Raw genomic sequence first — 27083 nt, 5'->3', positions numbered from 1 at the left:
AATGACATAAAAATTGGAGATCTCAATTTTTGGTGGAATTTAAACATTTCACTTGACATTTTACAGGTTTTTTTCTATCTCAGTGAAAATTAGTCCTGCAGTCTCTTCCCTGGCTTATAAAAAGCACTTTTTGTAAGAGTAAAGAAAGAATGGATGAGAAATAATTCTGAAATAAGTAGTGTCCTTAGGAAAAAATCCTTCCTGGTCTTTGAAGTTGTGTAAACTAGCATGAGTTAATTTGAGTCAAATCTGTGAAAACCCAACTAGGATGTTGAGCACTTTCATCCTTAATTTCTTTATTTTCAGGCCCAAATTTCAATGCCCAAGGCAAAGCCTGGTCTTAGGCACTTGAGTTTACCATGTAATACTTAGGGAGATCTTGATGGTCTCTCTCCTCCAAAAGCTAGGATTCTGGCTTTTGTCACTTTCTCACTCATTCTTTCATCTGATCTCTTTAGTTTATCTGGAGTATGCACAGAAAACTTATGCACTGTGCTTTGAAATAAAAAAAAAAAAAAAAGATAAAGAGCTGGACTTGGACTTTTGTTTTTTCAAGAGGAAGCACTGTGGCTACTGTTTGACCGAGTGCCAGTCACAGTTCTAGAATGGGGGTAGAGTGGTGACTTTTCCCCATCTGCATTCTCTCTCTCTCTCTAGCTGATAATATTAGAAAAGCAATCTTTGGGCCACACCAGTGTATTTTCTATGGAATTACCTGTCACAGTGACAAAAGGGGAGTGTTTGAAGTGAAAATAGAATAGTTATCTTCAAAGATATTGTAGGTGCCTCTTCCTTTTAGTATCTGCTCACAGATCTGTTGTCCATGAATTTGTCTAATAGCTTTCAGGTCTGCTGAAATTGTCTGCTTTTACAGCACCCTGTGGCAGCACCTGCTGTTGGTTGCTATTGTATAAAGTACTTGTGTTTTAAGCCAGTATCCCTTAATGCGTTTCAGGATCAGGATTCTTCAGCCTGTTTACTGCTTTGTTGATTATATAAGACTTTGATTGTATACTCTCTCCCACTTTCTCTCCATGCTGACAAGTCCAGACTAGCAAAAGGAGATGAACTGTTTTCTTCCTTATACTTGTGTGGTTGATGCTTAAGACTACTGGCTGCTGTTGTATGTTGTCAGTGAAGATGCCATGATTTTTTTTTTCTATACTGACAGTTTGATTCTCCAAAAGATGCAAATAATGCTTTTTTTGCTCTTGTGTTTATCTACATCTTCCATCCTTATTTGACTGCTCAGTTTATTTTTGAAGTCCTGAATTCTGTCCTGTCAGTGAAGTATCTATATGTTCAAAATAGTGTAATATTATAAGTTTGTTTGGAGACTCCACTGATCAGACCAGATCACTGAACACATCATGTAAAGTGGGTTCCAGTGCCAGTATGTGTCATGCTGCATTCCTGAGTCTGTCTTCAACAGTGATCAAAAAAGCCAGCCCTTTCCTTCTGATCTTAAGCCCGTAAAAGAACATTCTCTTCAGTACTGTAACAGTATATTTTCTTAAATAGTTTTTGGGGTGAATATGTGTGGAAGCATAATGTGGAATTTAATACTAATTATATCCTCTTTGTACACTTTGGTTTTCCACCTTGATAGAACACCAAGGGTTAGTGATACAGGATTTCTCTTTATGAAAGCCATGTTGATTTCCCAACAGACTGTGCTTTCCCGTATGTCAGATGACCTTTTATTGTGGACTATACCATCATCTGGAGACAGATGATACTTGCTGTTCTGAGCAACTAAACCTGTTTTTTGGAGTGTGGTATAATAAGGTCCTTTGAGCAGCTTCAGGCACCATCAACATAGATACAAAGCTTCTTTCCTGAGCAATTGTGTTGCATTCTGTGCAGTAAACTCACTAGATCTCTCTGTGCTTTGACTTCTGTCTGTGTCGACTTAAAAGTTGTTGGGTTTCTGATAGCTTTGATCTGTCCTTTGAATAAGTGATTATAAGGTTACAGTTAATTATAAGGCTACACTTGCAAGCTATCAAGTAGTAGGTTGGCAATGCCAAAAAATATGGAGAGAAGCAAGCACACCAAGCTGACTTGAATCTCTCAGTACCTTTGTTGCAAACTCCTGGTGCAAATGCATTAAACTTTTCTTGCTTATTGCACTTTCTTTTCCATAAAATTCACTTACCTATTTCATATGGGTTTGATGCCCTGGGAAGAATGACTTGAATGCTCTCTTCCAAGCTGAATGGTATAGCTTGAGTTGAGATGTAGTTGTAGACTTTTATATCTAGGAATAGAGTAGGGAATTTTTTGCAGTAGGAGAACTGGGAAGTAGTTGAGATGAGGAAGCAAAAAAAATTGATCTTTCTGTGTATTAGGTGACTTAGTTGTAGAGTTGATTGCAACAGTGATGAGAGACAGGGTCATAATTAGATTAAGTGATATAATAATCTTAGAGTGAAGACCAGTGAGGCATAACGCAGGTGCAAACTATAGTAAGGATTCTCAGCTGCTCTTAATACTGAAGAAGGGTCCTTTTTCTCCTTGGAGAAAGCTTGTGCATACATAGATATGTTTGTATGTATATACAATAAATGGCAATGGTTTCTGTCTGTTAGTGTCCTCAGCCTTATTTGTTTTCACATGTGGTTTACAGACAGCTCCTCTATCCTTTGTCTGTATACCTTAATCTGCCACATTGCTAAGCTGTTGTCAGAGAGTTTGGAATAGAAATAAATGCACATTGCTTCTGATGATGAGGGAAGATACTTTAACACACTTTCTTCAAACCATGTGAGGTGTACTGAGCTGTATTTGTGTGTCTGAGACTGCTGTTTACATTGCAGTGTCCATAGGCACTTCCACTACCTGTAACTGGCATGTAAACTGATATTGCTTTCTACATTACTGAAAAGGAGAGACCTTTGTTAAAAGATGGTGGGGTGTAATATTTGAAAAGTCTTACACCACAGTTCCCAAAGATAACAAACGAAAATAATACAACTGTCAACTTGGCAGCTTATTTGATTTTGTGTGAAGTACAGAACAATTAATACAATGAAATGTGCAATTGCATGAGAACTAAATGTGCAAAAATCTTTGCAGACTTTTAGGTAAAGAATTTTATTTAAAGCTTAACTGTATGTGCATATGTAGAATCGAAAGAAGTGTATCTGACGTACAGTCTTTTAATATAAAATGACCCTATGTAATATTGACTTTTCAGGTACAGATTAGGTGGTATGATATTACCCACTTTTAAGGAATGGATAGAAAAAACCTTTGGAGCAAGTCTGGAGCACAAAACTACCTCTAGAGTAAGTAAATAGCTGAACCAGTTCCTTTGAACATCAGTCTTGGTGATAATCAAGACCATGCTGTTAAAGATGATTCAGCTGTTGTCCTAAAGGTCACCTTGCACATAATTGATATAAATATAGTGTACTAATACCTCAGAGTTTGTGGAAAAAAAGTGTTCTATATGAAACCTTCAATGACTTAGTGTGACTTGTGATTCTAGGTTATCTGGTAGCATTTACTGAAGTGGAATTCAATTTGTGGGTTGCTTTTCAAGGTTGTAGAAACTTTTAAGCTTACAGGGAGTTGTTAATGCAACTTCAATGTTGTTCATTATATAAAGACAGAAGAGACAGTGAAGTTAAATTGTGCTGTGTTTCCAGTGCATTTAATGATATTCAAGTTCTTTAGGGGGTTGCTTTATAGGTCTGGCTGCTGAAAACTGATTGCCAGCATGCTCAATCTTTAACTGAATGCTTTCAGAAAGCACATTTGGAATGTTCTGGGTTTTGTGAAGCATCCAGATTCTGTTTTTCAACAAAAGTAACTCATTTCAGTCGGGAGACCTGACTCCTTTCTAAGAACTCCTTTGAGGCTGTGGGTTTCTGACTAGGTAGCTGCTTAAGCAGCGTTGGAAGCAGGATGTGTTTGTACAATGAATGTAGAAGCCTGCTTTGGGTAACAGTTTTACCTATTTCTTGAGTGAGTTCAAGTTTGCAATTTTTTCAAATAGGTGATTTCATAGAGCCTGAAAACTAATTTATTCCGTCTTATATTAATAAGACATCCTCTATGACTTGCAGGATTTCCATCTGCTGATATATTTTGAAAAAGATAATCTTGATGTGTTTTCCTTCACCAGGATTGGTCTTAACTGGCAGCTGTTTAAATTTGCCATGATCAGAGGTCCTGAGAGATGCTGTCCCCTTTTTATATGTAGAGGAAGTACAGAGTAAGGTAGAACAAGGGCAGATTCTTGAATAGTATTTTGATTCTACATCATATCCTGAGGAGCTGTTTTGCAAGATATCTGCCAGCAATGTTGAATGCAGTTATGTTGTGCCTCTCTGGTTCTGATATTCTTGTTGTGAGCTGAAGCAGACTGACTGCCTTGACACAGAGTGGGACTATTTTTGGAGTCTCCAGTATGTATCTGGGCTTCTCATAGTTATTAGTCCTGCTGCAGGTCAGCCACTTTCATGTCTGTGCCAGAGTTCTTAGCTTGTATTCCAGGTTATCATGATATATTGGTTTTTCACCTTCTATTATCATCAGAGCACCAAGGAACTAATAGAAGAACAGCAGTAGGAGAGGGATCTCTTGGTCCATTTTTCTTTCATATCTTCTTGCCTCTGTTCTGTAAGACTGGAGCATTCACTGTTGCATGCAATTGTTCTGTTATAATTAACAACAGTAAATGCACCTGCTTCTGTGATGCTCAAATTCTCTTTTTTTCTTTTTCATACTAGACTTTCTGTAGACAGCAGTCCAGATGTAGTTTGTGTAGGCTTTGTCTAGCTTCTCAGGGCACAAATGTTAAACTATTGCAGTCCTCTAAGAATAAATGTTTGTTTTTGTTTGGCATTGTGTGTAATATGTGTATGGACTTTTCAGTCTTGAGGATGAAAACTAAAGGAATAAAATACTTGTGGAAGAGAGATTAAAAATAAGATACCTAAAATCATCTGCCAGAAATTATTACAGTGTTAAGTACCTTGTGTACCTTTATGGAGAACAAAGATCTTCAAGCCCTTGGTGCTCAACTTGAAATTATATTAAATAGTTCTGTCAATGGAAATCCATGAAAAACAAATAAAATAGAAAATGCAAACATAGGTAGCACAGATATGTTTTTTAAAGTGGTGGAAAGATCTTTATCTGGTACTTACCTCTTCCTGTCTCACGTTACCCAAGCTTCTCTTGGAGCTCTGCTCTTTGGATTAGCAAACAGCACCATGAATGTGCATGAACAACAGAATATGAAGGGCAGCAGTGTTAAGACCTCACTTCCTTTGTGCTTATTGGGGCTTTCCTGTAAAATCATGATCTTTCAGTTCACCTGAACAACACTTAATCTCAACCTCTGCTTTTAAATGACTAAGTAAATATCTTCTCAGATGAAAAGCCTTTTCTCAGATATCTGACACTTACCTCAAGAAGTATAATATTAACCTTAAAGTCAGAACAGCATATATCCTTTTCCAGAAGACACATCTTCGTTAAAACTGTATTTTCATTAGGTCGTGTGCCCCGTAAGAAAATTATAAAAGAAGAACTTTGCTATCCTTTTGCACTTCTAAATGATGTTAGTTATCAGTCATGAATGGATTTCATGCAGATACTACTTTATGAATTATCCCTGTAAATACTCTTAATTTTCACATAATCTTACATACTTTCTTGTAGGTTAGATGCTGGTAGGTGAGTTCCATCATTATGAATCTCTTAACTACCTGAAAACTTTGCTGTTGAAGTTTAAATCTTCCCTTCTTCAGCTTTCACTACTTTTAGATTCAGCTCTTTCAAAATAGCCTGCTTAGCCTGTTGCTGTAGTGGCAGTGGGAGACTATTAATCTGTTTTTCTTCCTATTAACTTGGTAGCTGGTGATCTAAGCTTTTTATGTCAAGACATGTTGGCAAAAACTATTAGCTGTTCTGGAGCTTGTGTAGAGCAAAGATAGAGGCAAAACTCTATTCTAGGAAAGAAAACTTGTGTAGGTAGTTCTACATTTTTGTAGAAGGCTGAAACTTGAGAAAGTGAAAGAGAAACTCAGTTTTGCTGTTTATACTTGCCAAGAAGAATAGGCTCAGTTCATCAAAGAAATGTTTAAGTTTCTTTGACTACGTGGAACATTTTGGACAAAATACTTCTAGGTGGTGTGGCTATCAACAGGTTCTTTCTGACATCATTAGGCAGCCTGTAGTCTTTCCTGGTAACTTTATAACAACATTACAAAAATATTCTATTTGAGTTGAAGGTGATTTTGGTTAATTTGACAGCAAGGATTTCATGTCTGAGGTTTGATAGCACTGCACTACATTTTAACTAATTTTTGTGTGCCTCCTAATTATCATAGAATTGTGGGGTTGAAAGAGACCTTAAAGATCATCTAGTTCCAACTCTCCTGTACATGCAGGGACACCTTCTACTAGACCAGGTTTCTCAAGGCCCCATCCAGTCTGGCCTTGAACACTTCTAGGGAGGGGGCAGCCACCACTTCCTTGGGCAACCTGTGCCAGTGTCTTACCACCCTCACAGGAAAGAATTTTTTCTTAATATATAACTCCTCTAGTTCTGTCCAGGCAGCTGTTTTTCTTGGATTTTTGGGAAGTCTTAAAAGGTATTTTGTTCAGTATGCACTCCAAAGCTAGTGTGTTGCTCAAAGTTTATCAGGAAGAAAAAGGGTAGGAATATGCTTCTGAAAGAGCTTCCTGTGTGCATCTAGTCAGCTGAGTACCAGGTGGTTAAGTGGAATCATTGACTGAAGATGAGTAAGAACTTGTGTATTTCTGATGACCGTGTTAAGTTGGCAGTTACTTTTAACCTGTTTTTATTCTGTTGTACAAAAATGCTGCAAGACGGAACCTATTGTCAGTTAACTTATGTTCTTGTATTGTAGGCATCCTTAAATATTAATGATGTACCTCCATCTGTTGTAAATGAAGAATTTATTCAGGATCTTAGAGCCACTAAAATCTCATATTCCCAGGATGCAGAAGATAGAGTATTCAGAGCTCATGGTAAGAGGACTTTATTTATGTAACTGCTGCTTTCAGTGCTTCCTTTTTAAAATTTCTTAACTTACTGCTTGTGTTTCAGGTCACTGCCTACATGAGATATTTGTACTCAGGGAAGGAATGTTTAAGCGAATTCCTGATATAGTTGTATGGCCTGGTAAGCTTTAATTGCCTTATTCTCCCTTCTGACGTGGGAGGTGATTGTTTAATAAACTCCTGTGCTTTCTTGTGAGGAAGCTGTCTCTTGTTTCACTTACTTCACTTATCTTTACAGAAAGTGAAGGAATTTTCTCATGAATGGTAATCATGATTATTTAACATTGGATTGCAGTTTGTGCTTGTAGGATCCCATCATTTCTGGGGAAGTCAGTTATTAAATATAGCTGAAGTTTCTGTTGACAGCTGAATTCATGACTTAAGTAACCACAGTGTAAATTCAACTTGTATGTTCACCAAGAACAGTTGTCTGAATCTTGTTTTTTAAAACAGTAAATGATGGTAGAAGGGTAGTGAAATGTTTGTATTAAAGAACTGTGTTTTATGAGATGCTGTACTTTGATAAAAAAGTATAACACCTGTAATTCCTATCAGAACACTTTACTGTAGAGGATCACTGAATTGAAGAAAGAGCAGTGCAATCTGAGTACAGGCTAGGACCACTTTAAATTATGCAATAACTAATGCTGCTGTTAATCATATGTAGCAGAAAATATTCTTGCTTCTATACAGTAGAAGGATGCAGATACTTAAATGGATATCGCTTGATTTGCATACTTGTGTGTATTTTCTACTTGAGTCATGTTTCTCTGGTCACTAGGAACTATTTTCACGTGCCATTCTTCAGTAGCTAACCAAAAAGTCATTTGATACAAGTACCTGTCAGTTTCTGCTCGACTATATGAATCCAGCTCTTTCCTTACCTTTTATAACTTTTTCTGGTACTTTGATATCTGCATTACCTTAGAATGCAAAAATTCCTGATAAGAACTTAGTCCTAGCTCAGCTCTGCTTCCTTTATTTAGGGGGGGAAAAATCACACCTGGGAAGCATAAAAAAAGAGACTAAGATGCATCTCATTATTTAGAGGACAGGTACTGATGTGTGACAGCACTGGTGGCTATGAATGGCACTTGCCACAGCTTTTTTTGCAGCTTCAAAAGCTACTAAATTAAAATGATTGACTACCTCTGTTTAAAGTTGCTCTGTATGGCAAGAGCAAAGTAATCGGAGTTCATAAGCCTGTTTATTCAGTCCTGCTCGTTCTCTGCTGTTTGCACAAACTCATGTATGCTCTGTATTTGATCACTTCTCCTTGCCTGTGCACAAGCATTTCTGCTTTCCTCTTTGGCCAGATAAAGAATGTATTCTGAAAAAGTAAATTTCACCAGCAGCTCTACTTTTGAAACTGAATGTCAGCCAGGAAGAAAAAGATGTGTTCAGCACTCACAAGAGACCTATCTCTCACGTAAAATAAATTGTACATCCTGTTTTCAATAAGAGCTTTAAACATGATTTGTTTTCCAAGATACCTAGATGGATTATTAACTGTTTGGTAGTTCATCTTGCCCTGAGAATTTGCGGGAGGTCTCAATCCCTAAGTAGAGTAAGAATCTTTCTTCAAATGTAGAATTGTTTAAGGTCTAACCTTTTCTCTGGGACTCAGCTCTTACTAAGTGCCTAACTCTTTGAAATGTCTTCCTTGCTGGTGTCAGAAAAGGAGCTGGTGCTTATTCATACTGCAGTATTTAGTGCTAAGCACAAATAACAGTACTAAACACAAATCTTGTTTTCTAACTGTTTGGAATTTTTTTAGTCTGCCATGAAGATGTAGTTAAAATTGTGGAATTAGCCTGCAAACACAATCTCTGCATAATACCATTTGGTGGTAAGTGCTACGAAATCTCAACTCTGTTAGACAACTATAGTTAAAATGAATTATTGGTACAATATATTGCTTAGATTTTTTTTAGTAGCATTTTAATTATGGTCGTCTTTATGAATTTGCAATATTAAAAGCTGCTATATTGAATTTAGGGAAAATCATTAAAAATAAGTCAACTTGAATATTGACTGTGTAAGAGGAGTGATTATATGAAGCTGAAATCTACATCTGTGCCTTGGAAGTCTGCTAGGAAATAAGTAAGGAGATGAAAATAGCTGTGTTGGAGATCCTGGTTTTGGATGCATTACTTGTTCTCTTTTCCCACAAACTTGTGTAAAGTAGGTTTTCTTTTGTTGTACTATTGAAGCTTGTAGGTCTGGGGAGAATTGTGGTTAGATACTGTACTGCAAAATCATAGTTCTAATTTCCGTTTAGACATTGTTCAATTTAAAAGTTAAAGTAACAAGGTTTTTTCAGAAAGTGTTCCAGGTGCAGAGTACAAGAAAAGGCCTGCATAGTCTGTCCTTCTCAGCCTAAAGAACTTGTGAAGGCCTTTAGGTTTTAATTGTGGATGCTTTTTACTCTAAGTCTGCTAAAGTAGTGGTGAGCTACCTTGTTATGAGTTAGAGATCAGGGAACATGGGATGTTTGCTTTCATGAGCTCATCCTGTGAGATAAATCTGTGAGGGATATATCCTGAGGGATAAATCTGTGTTTTGATACTTGTGTGTGATGTAGGATTACAGCCCTTGTAGGAAGAAGATCTCCTGTTTGAGAAGATAAGCATGTCACTTGAGGACAATACCAAAGTCACAGAGCTGTTTTCTCCCTAAAACAGTATTACACTTGCCAGTTACATGTGGAGAACTGTAGGACTGCTACAAGTCTCCTTGGGTACCAGTAAATTAGTATAGCTGAAAGAAGCAATATTGACTATTTCTTGTTTGCTGACTAGGATATGGAATTGTTTCAGATTCCATAATTGGATTTCATAATCAGATTGTTTCCCAAGTCTGATTTTACTGAACCATGGTCAGCTTCTGGAGTTATTACTATAGGGGTTGGTATTTAAGGTAAATGCCATTTCCCCCATCATTGGAAACAAAGGCAACAGGGTTTACTCCTCTTGGAGAGTGTTTTATTAGTTAGCACTGTCTCTATACTTATCACTGGTTGTTCTGGTAGCTTGTTGTGGGTCTGTTTTTTATCTAGGTGTTTCTTTTCCTATTGCTTTTGTAGTCTTTGAGAAACCAAGGGGTTTTGGTGGTTGTTCTGCGACATCCTATAAAGATATATTAGAAATGTCTGGAGAAGTCTCATGTTTGGTTTTACCACTTTTATTTTTTTTATATATATATACACAATTTAAATTTCTTTCTTATGTATACACCATTTAAATTTCTTTCTTGCTTTCAGGTAAGTATTGCATTACTGTATTAGGTAGACTTGTTAAGCCAGCTTTTCTTATAGAAGTGTAGTGGCTTCCATAGTGTTCTCAGAAGAATATACAGAAACAATAGCTATCTCTGTTTCTTGGGTGGCAGTGTTATTTCTTGTTCTTGCTTGTTTTAAAACTGTTCTGGACAGAAGCAGCTGAGCTGGTCACAGAATTTCATGGTTAGTTATCAAGTGCTGTTAAAGCATTGTCAGCAAAATCAATGCTGCATTTTGTAAAAAACAGTTTGGAAGAAGGGACAATCTTAAAAGCCTAATCAGTAGCCTCCATCAGTTAATTTCTGCTCTAAGATCAGTATCAAAAAGGTGGGAGAAGAGAAATGTTGCTTGTGAATAAAAGCTACCTGAGAATTTTAATAACAATGTCCCTCCTATATTTGCAGGAGGAACAAGTGTCTCTAGTGCTCTTGAATGTCCTGAAGAAGAAAAAAGAACAATTATCTCACTGGATACATCACAAATGGTATGTTGTAATTTTTTTTTGTTTGTTTTGTAAACTATGCTATAGGTACTTTGAATATTCATCACTAGAGAATAGCACTTCTTTCTTTGCAAGAATAAAGCAGGGATTTAGGAAGTGTTAATGTGTACCACTAATTATTAAATTGGTACTCCTTGAGTTGAAGTGAAATTTTGCTTGTGTTAGCCCTGTACTACTACATATGACCTGTATGTATTTAATAAAAAAAAACTCAATACTATTAAGTCTTCTTAGAGCACCTTTAAATGAAAATCAGAGGTGGCTACTACTCTTCTATAGGAACTTCTATCTGAGGCTAAATGAAAAGCTAGGAGAAAGTTACTTGTTACTGCAAATCCACTAGTTTTTACAGACTTAAATATACTTTGCACAAAAGTTGGCGAGTTAATATCTGTAAATCATCTTGAAGGATCCACTTTAAAAAAAAAAAAAGAATGTCAAGTTCATAGCTTTATGGCAGTCTAGAAATAAAGCTTTGCAAAATCTAGTACCAAGTTTCATCTTTCCTATATAAGGGATCTTTATACTTCTGAATGGGTAGTGTTATAACTATGTGATAATGAGATGCTTCAGAAACAGTTCTGTATCTTTGAGGCTCAGAGGCTCTGCTGCCTCTGAGCACCTGCCTTGAAGTAAGACTTGGATTTTGGCTCCATTTTCTATACTCAGTGGTGCTTCAGTTAAGTTTGTTTCTCAGTGTGTAAAAAAAAAAGGATCTTTTCTGCAAAGTCTGTAGTTGTGCAATGAAGCCCTTTGGGTGGAGTGAAATCCAAGGAGCACAGCACTGATTCAGGCCTTTGTTTGAACTCTGATTCATAGCCCACAGCTTTGATTTCTGTCTGTTGTGGGAGTGGGGAAGGAATGTGGTTAATATTTATTATGGTTTTGTGTCAGATAGATATGTAAGTGTGTCCTAAATCACAAAATAGACCCCTTTTATGTGTCTTGAATGGCTCTTCCAGCTGATTCTTGTAGTCAGTAATAAGAAGGGAAAATAACAAAATTAAGGTGAAAAAGAAGCATTGTTAAAACCTGTGTATCTTGGAGAAAAGATGTCTGGCGAAGTTCTATTATTTTAATAGACATGGGGTACCTTCATCTTGTGTGTGATCAATATTGCATAGAAGCTGAATTTTGTAAGCATCTTAGATCAGTTAAGCAGTTTATGTTGAAGCTGAAGGTGTCTCAAAGGAGCTGAAATAGCTTACTTTGAATATTAGCCCAGATGTTGTAAGAGGAAACAATCTTTCTAAACCACAGTTTAAGTTGGACTAGAAGGTGTCCACATTTCTATCACTTGAAAAATGAAGGCAAAGGGAAGTTACAGCTATTCTTCTGTAAAATATTAATACACAGAATTATTACACAGGTACATTAGAAACTGAAGCTTCTGTGGCATCCTTACTATAAACAAAGCTAAACCCATGTTTAATTTCTCCTTCACATGAATTGTCTGCATTAGCAAATGTGCTTAGTACACTATGAACTTGTAGTGCTTATTCCCTGTCATGTTCAGTAGAATATACTGATGGGATAATCAGTGTCTCATCAGATAAAATGATCCTTCCAAATATCTTCAGTTTCTGAAGTACTTTCATACTTTATCCTGTGTCGATATGCAAAGGTGAACTGAAATAACTGAATGCATTCTATTTAACCCATGGAGTATGTTTAAGAACATTTTTATTGGTGGATACTTCATACCAAGATAGTCAACTTGAGGCACCTTAAATTGTGATAATTGTGAAAGTCACTGTACTACTTTTGCAAGAGTTTTAACTTAATTCTTTCTGGATTTTTGGCATTGTTTCTACAAACACTCTTAATATAAATTGACAAGTATGTTACTCTCTTGTAGTGGTGACTTCATAAATTGTAGCCTGTTATATAGCTTTTTGGGGGACTAGGGGGGTGTCTCTTTTTCCACTGCTATAACTGGAATTATATTAATAAACTGTATGACCAGGTATATTGATCCTGTAGCATTAGGGAAGAAAATAAATAGCAGTCTTTAACACTTATTCTTAGTTTTGATTGGCTTGTCAACAGAATCGGATTCTCTGGATAGATGAGAAAAACCTAACAGCTTGTGTAGAAGCTGGCATCGTTGGACAAGATCTGGAAAAACAGGTACTTTTAACTTGTCAAGCATCTAGTATTTCTCCATATTGTTATTAGCTGCTCCTAATATCTTGTCTAAGTCATTGAATTCTAGTTTACTATGTGGGGATTTTTATGCAGACTGGTGTGGTAAGCATTATATGCATGGCTATGAACCATGTCAAATTGAATAATGTATTGGATAAACATTTTCAATTTTTTTCTTTTTAGCTCTAGCTACAAAATGCCATAACAGTAGTAAGTTGAATATTCATAGGATGTAATGCTATGCTTTCTGTTTCAGACCTTAGATACACCCTTGTGGTTGCAAGGCAGACACTTGGTACCAATTACCAGGAAAAGTTCAAATTGTCTTTTTTTGATGCCTGTTTTAGTCACTTTGGCCAGAGGTAGATTCCTCAGAAAGGTTAGAACATAGAACAGCAGATTTGCTGCTGTTGCTGCTTCTTCAGACCAGCTATAGAAAAGTATCAAAGCATGAAGAGAGTTGCCCAAAGCAAGGGTCCAGTGATTTGATTTGACCAGATTTGATCACCTTCATATCTAAGTGACCTCTAGTGACTTGAAAATGCAGTTTCAAATGAGCCATGGAACCCTTCTCAGAGTCTTTCTCAGTGTTCCTCTATAGTCAAGCAAGCTGTGGGTGTTTGTTATATTCTGCAGGATGTTCAGTTCTGCTTATTTAAAACAATACATGTTCTAGGACTTGCTTGATAGCTAAGTGCTGATTAAACTCTTCTTAGTGCCTAAATGTAGTATACAAATAAGCAAAGAAAACTTGTTTTACTTGACTTATGATGAGAAAAACATCCTTTCCTGTCTTACTTTGAGAGAATACTGTCTGCATTTAAATGACTTTTTTTTTTTTCTGTAGTAGTAGTTTGTATTTCTCTACTATTTAGCCTTTAAATGACACATCTTCCTTTCACTTAGAATAAGGGACAATGTTCTTTTGCTGCTTAATAGCTCTTATGAGCTGAAATACTTCTGTTGCAGTTAGTATTTTTTAATATTTTTGATAAAAAAACTTGATTTTCAGTCAGATCTTTGAAAAGAGAGTACTGGCTATCAGTTTGTTCAATATTGAACACAAACTACTATTGGTACAAAGGTTTCAAAATATGAAGTGACAGAGCACATAAGGACTTCTGTGCAATCCCTTCAATGTGCAAAGAATATGAAATCAGATCTACTTAGTGATGTATTTTATAAACTTACTACATACAATTGAATTTCAGTATTACTTGCAAATGGGATGTGATTAAAACTAGGACTCCAAGTTGTGCTTGTTTTGTGTAGTACAACCTGAGTGTGGCATAAGTGGCATAAGTGTGATTTTTATTATAATTAATGCCAATGCAGACTTCCACTGATGTACAGGTACAATGCAGAGATACTTTACATGGTGCAAAGAGGAAATTGCTTGAAAAGTTCTGTTTGCTTTGCATATTGCTAGCATTAACCTAGCTTTGAGTTGGGAGGCTAATCCAACTTCTGTTACCCTAAGAGACTGTACCAGCACTATCTTGGTGGTTGGACTAAATGACCTTTAGAGGTCCCTTCCAACCCAAATTACTCTATGACTCTGATGCTGCAGTGAAGAGGTTTGGTGCCTCTTACAGTGTTCCTCATTTTTTTAAGTGCTGAAGTTATTTGCTATGCTATCTCATTTACTGATATAATGAACCTTATAACAGTAGCTAAAATTAAGAGCTGAATTCTAAACAACAGATTTGGAAAACCTGATGTTTGACAAAAGTTGGGCTGTGTTATGTTGGAGCTTCAAAATCAACATATGCTTTGCAGATTTGTCTATCTTGTCTTAATCACACTTGAGTTACTAGCTACTATTTTCTCTGGGATAAGAACTCTGGGTATTAGCGGGCTCTATAGAAAAGGTTCAAGCTACTTGATTTTGTCAGAACCAAATATGGAATAATAGCTGATAGGTGAGTACTAAGGTGGCAAAAGGCTAAGATAGAAAAATTTTTGATACTGTTTTTTGAAATAAACATCAATCAGCTACAAAAAAAAGCGAGTACATGCTCATTTTATGGATGATGCTGTGTCTCACAACTGCCAAATACAAAGTGTAATGTTTCCTCTGTCCTGTTCTTACAACTCTGTTTGAGGAGTTAAGACCAAATGCTTTTTACCTGCAGCTCAGTTACAAGTTTGCAAAAGTGTGATCCTCTGTTGTGCTTGTGTTGATACAGCTTGTAGAAATTGCTAAGTTATGACTGAAGAAAATTTCTTGTCATTTTGAGGAATGAAGTCTATTAATACATGACCAGTAAGCATCTAAAACCACACCTCCTCCAGTATGGGAGAGGACCATGAACTAGATGAATCACCATAGACACTACATAGAAGTGACTAAGTTAGAAACACTTTGTACAACAGAACATAGTTAATGATCCACATTGTGTTATACTTAAATACATATTTCCAACTGGGTTGTTATCAGTTGGTCAAGTGCAAACTGATCACATCAAATGCACGAATGCTGTTATCACTTAATGTGAAACTGCTGGGTCTTTAATTCTTCCTGTCCAGCAGCTTTGGTGTTGGGATTCTGGGGGCATCCAGTCAGCTTCAGGTGCTGTGCAGATGGCAAAGCCAAGCTAATGCAGAAAAATGAGAAACAAGTGACTACTTAATGTACAGGAATGCATGATCTGCATCACAAATAGCTGACAGCTTATACAGGAAGCCCAACCAGATGGCTCTGTATTAAAACACATCACTCCTTGAGAGAATTAAATACAGGCAATTTACTCACATTTTCTGCAGACCTGCTGCATATCACATTAGGATGGAAAGAAAGAGATTAAGTATCTTACTCATTGGGAGCATTTGTGCAAAGTTGGCAGTTAGTTATAATTTTTTTCCATATGTGTATTTGAATTTGTACCTTATGAACAGAGATCTTAGTTTCAAAATGAGTGAGGAGTATTATAGGTTGATATGTAGCCCAGCATATGCACAGTAGAAGCAGAATCACTTTGTTTAATTTACATATCAAAGACAAAACTTGTGCCTGAATTAAATGGGTGTGTGGTCAGGATACTTTCTTGTTAAAAAAAGCCTAGAATATTGAGATTTGGAATACTTTGCAAATGTATGCTCTGTGGAATGTATTTTTTTCATTTTTTTAGCTTGCTGAAAGTGGCTTCTGTACAGGCCATGAACCGGATTCCATGGAATTTAGCTCACTTGGAGGATGGGTAGCAACACGAGCATCAGGCATGAAAAAAAACATCTATGGAAACATTGAAGATCTGGTAAATATTTCAAATTCTTTTTCTAGTTAATTATTCTGTTTGGAGGGTTAACTTAGAGAATGACTCCTGTTAGAGGAAAATGGGTTAGTATGTTGCTGTTTTCCTAAAGTGACACAGTTTTGCCAGCAAATCTTTACTGAAATGCTTGTTTGCTTGCTTTTGGTATTAGTACTAATAATCCTTGTCACTGATCTAAGAGCTGATTTTATTTTGGTACTCATTGGCTTCTTCAAATAGTTGTTACACTGTTCTGCCTCTGGTGCTTTCTTCCATCATTCTGCGCTCTGTTAATCCGGTATAATAATCCTGTTAAATTTATAGGGTAATTCCATAAGGCCCATGTTCTCTCCTACTTGTTATATGTTCCTGGAATTTTCTAGTTGGATCAGCTAAGACTGGCAGCAAGCTAGTTCTTTATACCTTCCAACCTCCCTCTAGGCTAATAGTTTTTTTCAAATCAGCACTTTGGTCTAATTGACCTTGTGGTTGCACTGTGGTGAAATCTCATGCCACCGCATGGTATGTAGGAACCCTGAGGAAGGAAACGATGGACTGGGAATGGCAGTACTCTACTCTTAAATCTATTTTAAGCATTGAAATGGTTCATCTTTTTGTTAACCCAGGTAATGTTTTTAAAGCATACTTTTTGATTTAAAAAAAATTACATTTTCTAACAAATACATTGAAGTTAAATCATCACTGGTCAGACTTTACCTGTCTGTGCTTCAAACTCCCAGCTTTCTCTCAGTTTATACAATAGCCCCTCTGCATATGTGCACATATGCATATTTTCCTTCTTTCCTGCAGCACACTCTAGGTAATGTATCCCCATCAGCTTCTAGTTAAGACGCATTTGTTTTGTGCACAGATATGATAATTTACTGTCAGTAACTGAGCTTGCAAGGAACTACACAGTATTTACTTAGCAGGTATGGCTGGCTGAAGTGTGAGTGAATGATACAATTGAGCTTGTACTGGGAGATAGGAAGTAGAAGGCTTTTCTCTAATGAAATATAACTTCAGGCTAAAACAGCTTCTGAAATTTTCAAGAGGAGGAAATAGGATTTAAAATTGATCCAGAACAGTTCATGAGTTTCAAAATGCCACAGTGAGAGTTTCAGGGAAGTGTTTACCTTCTGAGGAAACTCTATATCTAGAAATGGTGTGTTATGTAAGCTGCCTAAAATCTACTTAGTGCAGAGTTGACACTTCATAAAATGCATATAATGAAATTCTTTAACAGCTTGGTGCAGGATGAAAAGTCATTAACTACCTGTGCTTGAAAGTTTTAAAACCATCATTTGACATTCAGTAATTTTGCTTCATTTAAAGGCTTCACTAGCAAAAAAAACCACCCACAAAACCCAACATTCCTTTTCCTAAAATACTTTGATAAAGGATTAAAAAAATATCTTGGCTCTGTGTATGAATGTGTATGCATGTGTATGAATACAGCTGGAAGCAATAACTTTGAAAGATATTTAAAAAAAAACCCACAACTTTCTAGCGTTAGGTATGCATGTATTACGGCAGATTCAATATTGATAATTGGTTTCACAAAGATTCCTTCTGTTTTTCTTTCTAATAAAAAGATTTCTGTAGCAACTGGTGATTGAACTATATTAGCTTTATTGAGCGGCACTTCTGAAGCAAAGCTTACACCCTCACTTTTTCCTCTGAAATACTGTGTATATTTTGGATTGAAATCCTAGTATTCAGAGTGCTGTTTACACTGAAAAACAAAATAATTTTAGCTAGTAAACTAACTGGATGTAGCCAACAATTGATTTGATTTAGCATGAACTGGAAACAAGCTGTTGCGTGGGCAAGCCATGCTGTGTTAGACATAATTGTTGGTAGCAGTCTTCAGGTTATCCCCAAAATTCTTGAGGCTGCCAACAGAATGTCTATAGTCTACAAAGCTGAACTGTGTCAAGCTTAATATACACTTTGAAGTAAGTAAATAATTTATCCAAAAATCTGTGCTTAATGCTGGTATTTATAATCACTGCATATTGTTTAAACAGGTGATTCATATAAAAATGGTAACTCCTAGAGGAATAGTAGAAAAAAACTGTCAAGTACCTCGCATGTCAACAGGACCTGATATCCATCACTTCATTATGGGATCTGAAGGTATAAATACAGTAATTTCACATGACTGCATCTTCATTCAGTTTCTGTGATGTCTTGATTTGAGCATCTTTTATGCTGTGGCTTCCAGTTGTGTCAATGTGTGGCATTGTGGAGGCATGGACTTCTTGTGTTACTACAATTGAGGCCTTAATTGGATCCGTGAAGTTAAACAATTAAAACAGATCTGTGGAGTTAGCCTACAAGTCTAGGAACAAACATCATGATTTAGGAGTTCACCTCATGAACAGTCAAGAATAAATCACCTACTGCTGCAGTACTAAATTTTGGGGGTTTTTGATTTATTTTTAACTTGTAGCATCCTGGTAAACAGTTGTTTAGCTGGATAACTTGCAAGTACTGCATCTTGAAACACTTCACAAAGTCTGGTTTTTTTTTCCTGAAGGAACTCTTGGAGTGGTTACTGAAGTTACAATAAAGATACGCCCAGTCCCTGAATACCAGAAGTATGGCTCTGTGGTCTTTCCCAACTTTGAACGAGGGGTGGCCTGCTTAAGGGAAGTGGCAAAGCAGGTAAAGAAAAGCTGGATGCTGATAGCACTTGAGGAATACACACTGAATTTGGTTGATGTTCTGAGTCAAATTGTGGATGTGCCTTTTGATGGCTTTTAGTAGGAGTTATTTGCATCTCTCGGCACAGAAGATTTGTCTTTGCACCTTGTTCAGTGGAGAGCTTTATCCTCAGCTTAATTCAGAACTATGTAAAAGGAACCAATATTTAAATGAATTAAGTTACAGCATACAAGTAAAAGGCAGCTGAATTTATGGTGCTCAAGTGACAAAGGAACAAAAGTCATGCAGTGGAAGGATATAGCTTACACTTAGGAAACACTGAAGCACAGTGGTGTGTTTAGGCAAGCTGGATATTCTGAGGTGGCAATGTGCTTTATAATAAGAGCCTTCTCAATGGCATGGTCAGATGGTTTCAGGTAGCAAAACTCAGACATGGATTTACAAATTATGTAATGCTTTTCCTCAAGGCTGTGCTTCCAGGCACATCTTCACTGGCTTTTACACTTACTCTTTCTTCAGGATCTTAGACTAACTTTTCTTTTCTCTGTGCAAAATTTGTCAAATAATTTCTGTCAATGGTGGAATATACCCTGAATTGGGGAAGTAATTTCAGAGATGTTTTAATTAATGCCAAACTAAACATAGCTTTACATTTTTTCCAGTGATTGGTCTAAATTAATGACTTAATGTTCCAAGCCAGATGTTCAAACTGGTATGTGAATGACATGTATATGCTAGTCAGCAGCACTTAACAGTTCTTCTGTCATGCTTCTATTGCTCGTGTTTGTTCTTTCTGTTAAAGGTACCTAAGCAGACTGGAAATGCTTAATCATATGACTGATCAACATTTTAAGTCAATTAAGGAGCTGGTGTCTTTTCTGCAGCTATGTGCTTAGAAGATGAAAATAAGGCACTATTAGCCACTTAGTGTTGCTCCATTTCTTAGCTTCTGTTGTTGCTGCTGTTTCACTGCTTACTTGAGCCTGAATTACTTATTCCTTTATTCACATCGGTTGTAATTAGTAATCACTGTCTGAAAAGCTATTTCTTGTCTGTATTGGTCTACTTTAATGTAAGAATAACAAACTTGCAGGTTGTGGGTGGATTAGTCTAAGTTAAAACCACTCATCCAACCTTCTTATGTCAACCTGTCTGGTGAGCTGTCTTAGTACTTCTTTATGTTCTTTCTTTCTATTGTGTTACCCAGTATACATTAATGATATGATGGAGGGTGTGTCAAATCAAGTGCTAGAGAGTATGTGATTAAATGAAGACTAGCCTAAAATTCAGGCTTTGTCCTGGCCATCACAGATTACACAGTGCACGCATGTGTATGAGCAGGAGCTTGTGTAATTGAATGCAGGTTTCTTAATGGCTTTTAGATTTCTATGCAGTGCAGAAGCTAATTGGAAGCCAGATACAGATTTTAATTGCAGTCTGATGACAGGGCATTAGTGTATTTAGTCTGGCTGGGATGAAGTCAATTTTCTTCAAAGTAGCTGTTTTGTTCGTTTGACCAAAACTGTGTTAACACACCAGGGTTTTAGCTATCAGCAAGAAGTGAATACACAGTGTTAAGGCTTTCTCTGTTTCTTACTTCCCTCCCCCCAGCCAGCAGTTTGAGAGTAAAAAGCTGACCCAAGCTGAGGGAAGTGGTATTGTGTACTGTATAACAACATGGTCAGATATAAAACAGGAGTGAATTGTCCAGGGGTTCCTATTGCTTGGGGACTGGCTGGATATTGGTTGGCTGTTAGTAGTAGATTGCTTTTGCATCACTCTGTTTTTCCCCATTTTGCTTATTCAATTGGCTTCACGCCATCCGATGTTGTGGTTTTTTTGGTTTTTTTTTTTTTTTTTTTTACATTTGTCCTTCTGATTTCCTTTTCTGTCCCACTGTGAAGGAGTGAGCGAGCAGCTCTGTAGTGCTTAGCTGCCTGGCAAGGTTAACCCACAACAATTGGACATTCCACTGGATTTGTAATGTATGTGTATATTTGATTACATAGCAGCCTAAGTTGGATACTCTAATCAAGTATGATATCTTTAGTCCATTATGGCAATTTAGCAAGGCACTAATTCTTGAAGGTCAGAAGCTTGGACATTTTTTGTGCTGCCATGAGGTTAAACTGAAAATTCTCAATGCAATATATCTAGACATATCTAACAGATGTTGCTAGTCAAGTGAAAACAAGTCACTCCTTATCAATGATATTGGTGGTCATAGGTCCATGGCATCAGTGTGCTTTCTTGTATGGTCTTTTTCAATGAAAATCTGATTGTCATGAATTTCAGCAGAACTGTGTACATGATCCTTTCTTTTTATTCTTCCTCCATCTCATTCCCCTATCTTTGCCCACAAGAGATGTGCTCCTGCATCAATTCGTCTTGTTGACAATGCACAGTTTCAATTTGGTAAGTATGTAGATCATCTTGGATAAATATTTCTTTTCCAGGGGGTTTGGTTTGAATAGCTTGGTTCTGTTTAAGCAGTAACTCTTTTGCTCGAAATTAGACAAAGAAGGCAATGAACCAGCAGTTCAAACTCCAGCCATAATGTGTACTTCCAGAAACAAAAGTCTGTCTATCTCTGGGAAAACAGTGTAAGTACAACACTCAGTAAAGAGTCACTCTTCCACAAGCCTGTAGCATTGCCTGGAGTTGTGACCAAAATGCAGGACCTGACACAAAGAAGGCTAAGAAGCCTCAGTGATGAATCTTGACTTCAAATGGCTTGAATGCCAACGGTATTGAGAACATAAAGCTTTTTCAGACTGAGGAAATCAGGACCCAAGAGCCCAGCAATCCTTGCTGTGCTTGATTTGGCCACTCTTATGTTACACTACTTCTCTCAAATATGTACAACAGAAGGCAAATGTATTTTTCTTTCTTTTTAATTGGAAAGAAATTAGACCAATTATAAGCTTTAAACCCAACACTGAATAAATTGTTGTTCTACTCTCCAGCTTTGATCTGAGGTTGCAGCTTATACAGTTACCCGCAAAAAATAGTTTCAGGTGTGTCAATAAAGATTTTTCTGTAGTAATTATAAGGTAGGCATAAATCCAGTAATTTTTACAGATTGTGGCTTAATGAATTGTCATGTCCTTTTGTCATCTAGCACTTTTTTGTGTGCTTACTGAAGTGTGCTTGGAGGTGTACTCCTTGTTTGTTCATATCTGCAGGGAGAAGCCTTTCAACTGAAGAGGAAAGGGCAGTAATCAGTTTAAGTTCTTGCTTTTTAAAGAGGAAATACTTTTGAAGAATTTTAGAAAGGAAGTATAATGTAAATGGTGCATAACTTTTTTTATGAATTGGGCTCACAGCATATAGACCAGATGCAAGACTGTTAAAGTGAAGCAGTAATGGGAGTTCAGAAGCTGCTTGTGACTAAAAACAATGGAACAAAGAGTAAAAGACTTTCACCTCAATTAAACCCATTCCCGAGGCAGAGATGTTTATCTAACAGACTCCAAGACACCATTTATATATCCTGGTAATTTTGGTTCCCCATATGTTATTAAGGAAGCAATTACTAACTTTATGTAGGAAATTTTGCACAAGTGACACAACCTTTAAGGAAGAAATTGCTTAATTCCTAACTTGCACCATATTTGGGCATTGGTTTCAGTGGTTTTGGCGTAGCTTTTAAAAAAGATCACTGATTTCGCTTAGCTTTGTAGTATAAAAACTAATTAAGTGCTCTTTTAAATTTTTCCATGGGCTGTATACTTGTGCAGATATAAATTAGGGCAGCCTTATGTCAAATATTTGTGCACAGTTGTATGTATGCCTGTTAAAAAATTTAATAAAAACCACTTCCTAAAACATCATCTAAATGTGTAGGGAGAAGTCTCATTAAAGATGATAATCAAAGTGCTCCAAGGGATTCTTGCAGCTTTAACTACCAAGCTATGTTTAATTTCCCCGTTGAAGTAGGAATTTTAAGGGTACTGTTTGCCTTAATGTACTTTTTTCCACTTTTTTTCAAAGGTCATGCTCTTAAACCACAAGTTGCTTCCATTTTTACATCATTTTTGGATGGACTGAAAAAATTCTACATCACAAAGGTAACTTTTGGGCTTTAATACTGTTTGGAAGTTTGTATGCTGGTCACAAAATTCAAGACTTTTTGGATACTGCCTCTGGTGCAGTTGAGGTTGAGTATAACAGAGGGTAACATTTCAGTATCTTTCCATATTTTGTCAAGGCATGATTTACCTCACTGTTACACTGAACTAGAATTTGGAAGAATCTCAAGATATTTGTCTTGAATTGCCCAGTTTAATTGCTTTTTTGTCCTTCTGGAATTCATTCAAATTATTACCCTTTTTGATCATCTGGTGCTAAATTTTCACCTCAGTTTTTGTATTAAGTAGTTTGTCTTGTTACTGATTTTTTTCCTCTAAATTAGGTAACTGGGTATTCAAATGTAAAAAAACTGCATCGTCCTGGAGTTAGATATCTGATAGAACATTCAATTTCCATCTGATAATATCTAGTATTTTCAAGGAATGGGCTTACTTGAAGACAGTAACTAGTGCTGATTCTTCTGCTTTTTCTTGTGCTATGGAAGCAGAAAATGCCCATGTGTCTTGGGACTTCCTATCACCAAGGAACTATACCAGTTCCAATTCTTCCAGCTCTGCAGAAGTAAAAACTTCTGGGGAAATGAGAGAATCGCTATATAATAATGATGCAGAGAGTCCAGGTTGGTGACCAGTCTGAAGCTTTCATGTCAGAGCTCAGCCCCTTGGTGTATATGAGCAATTGCTATTTTAGAGAAGTTCCCAGCAGGGTCAAAAGGTAAGAGTGGAGAAAGGAGTAAATTTAATGATCTGTGGATTGATATTGCAGGTGGTACTGAGACCAAGATACTCAAATCCATCTTACAGTTCATCTGTGAATTGCTCCTTGGGGGAGCAGAGGAATCAGAATACAGAACACATGAGACTGCTCCACTCAATAAAAGAATGAATTGATACAACTTAAAATAGGGACAAAGTCTTTTTAGTTTACTTTTTCATGCATTTTGAGACCATTCACTGATAAATAAATGCTGTAGGTAGTGTTTGTCTACAAGTTCATAATGTAGCTAGTTCCTTTAATGCCCCTTATCCAGAACAGTGAATGTTACCTGAGCATTACACCAAAAGATGGCAGAAGAGATGAAAGGATTCATACTAGATCAAGTACAAATATTTCTATATTATAGAAGGACATATAGAAGGGAAGGGACAGCAATTTTAATATACCTTTATTCCTGTGCTTGGAGTTTATCACTGTAGTAACAATATGTCCTTACCTATGCAGGGAGGCTGGAAATAGATGATTCCTTCCAACTGAAACTATTATATGAGTATTTCTTCCTATTTGTTAGCCATGTTTGTTTGTAGGAGTAGTGGATAACAACAGATCCTTTCCTTGGGGGGAATATTCTGTTTTGCAGTAGTTTTCATGATGGGTTTTTTTCAAGGTGTCAGGATTCAATATAATTTTCAGAAATACTAATTTGGATGTCTCTGACCAAGAATCCTACAGGTTTGAGTTCATTAGCTGGAGGATGGAGACATCCTGAGGTGCTTGGCCTCCTTGCTGTTTTGTTGGGTTGGGTCTTTTTGGACTGTTGTGGTACTTCTGGTTAACTTCTAGTACAGTTAATCTGTTCAATTAAGAGAATAATTAAAAGAATAACAACCATATTTTTTTACAGCATAGCTGTTCTGCATAAAGGATGAATTGGAATCCCTTATCTATTCATAGAGCTGCGTTTCTCCCATATCTTTCCTCTTAGTTGCAACAACACATTTTAACCAGAGGGCATGCTGTATATTTGAAAATCTTGTTGCTTGTATTCTACCATGTAGTCTATGACATAATAATTTTTATCTCTTTGCAGTTTAAAGGATTTGATCCCAACTTACTGTGTGTAGCTACCTTGCTCTTTGAGGGTGACAGAGAGAAGGTTCTTCAGCATGAAAAGCAAGTCTATGATATCGCCACCAAGTTTGGGTATGCTTTTCAAGGAACTCTTTTCATGTAAAGCTGGGAGTTAACTGTCTGGGAAAAAAAATAAGATTACCATATTTTATAGCAGTTACTGTATAGATACATTCTCAATTTGCTAGTTTGAAGTGGCAACAGTAATTTAGCTGCTGGATGTTCCTTTTGATAATATGGGTTGTGGTAACCCTGAATAGGATAACTTTATGGAAAAAAAAAAACCAAAAAAACTAAACTTGCACAAATGTTTGATAAAGTATTTTTAAATTTCTTTTTTGAAACCAATGTCTACTTTCATGGAAAGTTAATTAAATTCTTGTTAATTGCAGTGGCTTGGCAGCAGGAGAAGATAATGGACAGAGGGGATATATGCTGACATTTGTCATTGCTTACCTTCGGGTAGGTCACCTTTTGTCTGCCTACTGAAAATTCTTTTAATTAATATAACAAAGCAGAGTGATGCCTTTTTGAAGATCCTTTCTCTGAAATTTAAATGCGAGTTGCCTTGGATGACACACAACCTCTGGATAAAGCTTGAGATATCTCCCATTTCTGACGCCTGTTTACTCTTGGAAATTCATCTGCAAAACACTGGAAAAGCATTCATTTATGAACTTGTTAAGAAAATAGTTTCTGATAAAGGGTAGAGAAAATTATATTGAAAAATGCATTAGCTAAATAAACATGATCAGACTTATAAATGTACAGGTAAAAGGTTGGGAGAGTATTTGAAGTACTCATGTGTTCAGTCTACTCTTCCTCTTCTTTGGACATCTGCTTATGGCTGTGGTTTGAATCAAAATTCCAGAACAAATGAACCTTTAGTCTGAACTGCTGCAACTGTTCTTACAAATTTTAGTCTTATTGTTTAAGTGAGATTTTTTTTTTTTTCAGATTAGTATGCACCTCCTGAGTGCTAGGTTTTATTTAGCTTTTATAGTCATGAACAAATTACTTTGTCCATGTTGCCTTTATTTCATGCGGTTGTAGCAGGAAGAATGTCTAAAGTCACTGGGTCAGATGGGTGTTTTTCCTAAATAGACTTTGTTTTTCTCACAATTGAACTATAGTTGCTCAGTTGTTAGCTGTGTAATACACTGGAATCCCAGATGTTGGTGCTGGATGTTACTGAAAATTTTCTTTATTTATTAGGACCTGGGCCTGGATTACTATGTAATAGGAGAATCATTTGAGACATCTGTTCCTTGGGATAGGTAAACCATGTTTATTTGTCAGAATTGCTTGATTTCATTAAAATGACTCCAAACTCATGCTTGTTTATGGGGAAACAATTTAATTTAGGCCTTATGTGTATTGGAGGCTCCCTGATGTGTCTCAAGTCTGGTACTTGTGTGTCCTTGCTAGTGAATTACATGTCAGGATTTTGTAAGTGCAATGTAAGCAAGCATTCAGTATTTGAAATTGCCTGATTTAGGAACAATGGTGACATTAACTGTATTGTGTGAGGGGCAGACGTGTGGGATCAGCAGTGTGCCTCAAACAGAAAAATTGGCAGTGAAGATTAAAAAAAAAAGATGAAATATTTTCTTTTCTCAGTAATGCAAGAAAAGGAAAATAACTGAAAGAATACAATTTTTGCCTAAGATAAATCTTTTTCCTAAGTTTATTTTGTATTTTAGGAACAGCTGAAAAACACTTGACCTCAAAAGTATCTATGAAATCAGTTTAGAGGTTCCTGTACCTTTGGTAAACCATAAACACATTTATGCAGGATATAAAGTGTTTTGAATGAGAGCTTTGCAGTATTTAGTACAAAGTAGAAAGTGTGCGAAGTGGAAGGAAAATAATAAAAGCAAAACCTTATGAAAAGGCTTAATAGCTTGTTGCCATATTAGAACTGTAATATTTCAAGCTTGTAAACTAATGCACAGCTGGAGCATCTTCAGTTTTGCCATTGCAATGTACCAAAGTTGTGGTATTAGCAGTGTATACACTAGAGTTCTCAAGCTCTCTACTTTGAAATTATCAACCACTTGGCCAAAAAATTCAAGGCTGTTTAGCTGAGAAAATAAGTAAAGATTTTTCAGAACTGGCTAACTTCCATTTTTTGAACCCTTTTCACTCCTAATTGTTATGGTAAACAGCTTTCATTACCTGCTATTCATCAGAAGTACAGAACAAGCAATGCTAGTGAAATCTTGAGATAAGGACTATTTTAATT

The 27083-nt window shown here is 36.5% G+C and overlaps 1 protein-coding gene across 3 annotated transcripts in view; it reads left to right on the top strand.

Annotated features, from left to right (window-relative positions):
- Positions 1 to 27083, top strand: part of AGPS (alkylglycerone phosphate synthase) — a 47843-nt gene that overhangs the window by 10490 nt on the left and 10270 nt on the right. Inside the window, exons 3-16 of one of the 3 annotated variants that reach the window (XM_071747245.1) lie at positions 3200 to 3290; positions 6891 to 7011; positions 7091 to 7165; positions 8822 to 8893; positions 10729 to 10808; positions 12876 to 12956; positions 16106 to 16231; positions 18259 to 18367; positions 18771 to 18898; positions 21262 to 21313; positions 22892 to 22968; positions 24798 to 24910; positions 25231 to 25300; positions 26054 to 26115. In XM_071747245.1, the coding sequence (XP_071603346.1) occupies positions 3200 to 3290; positions 6891 to 7011; positions 7091 to 7165; positions 8822 to 8893; positions 10729 to 10808; positions 12876 to 12956; positions 16106 to 16231; positions 18259 to 18367; positions 18771 to 18898; positions 21262 to 21313; positions 22892 to 22968; positions 24798 to 24910; positions 25231 to 25300; positions 26054 to 26115 (1257 nt within the window). The remainder of the gene's footprint in view (positions 1 to 3199; positions 3291 to 6890; positions 7012 to 7090; positions 7166 to 8821; positions 8894 to 10728; positions 10809 to 12875; positions 12957 to 16105; positions 16232 to 18258; positions 18368 to 18770; positions 18899 to 21261; positions 21314 to 22891; positions 22969 to 24797; positions 24911 to 25230; positions 25301 to 26053; positions 26116 to 27083) is intronic. The other 2 variants (XM_071747246.1, XM_071747247.1) reach the window with 2 other exon arrangements.

Source organism: Heliangelus exortis, chromosome 6 (genome assembly GCF_036169615.1).
Source record: "Heliangelus exortis chromosome 6, bHelExo1.hap1, whole genome shotgun sequence".
Lineage (NCBI taxonomy): Eukaryota > Metazoa > Chordata > Aves > Apodiformes > Trochilidae > Heliangelus > Heliangelus exortis.
Note: the sequence above shows the minus strand (reverse complement) of the source record. Positions and strands in the feature narration are given on the sequence as shown.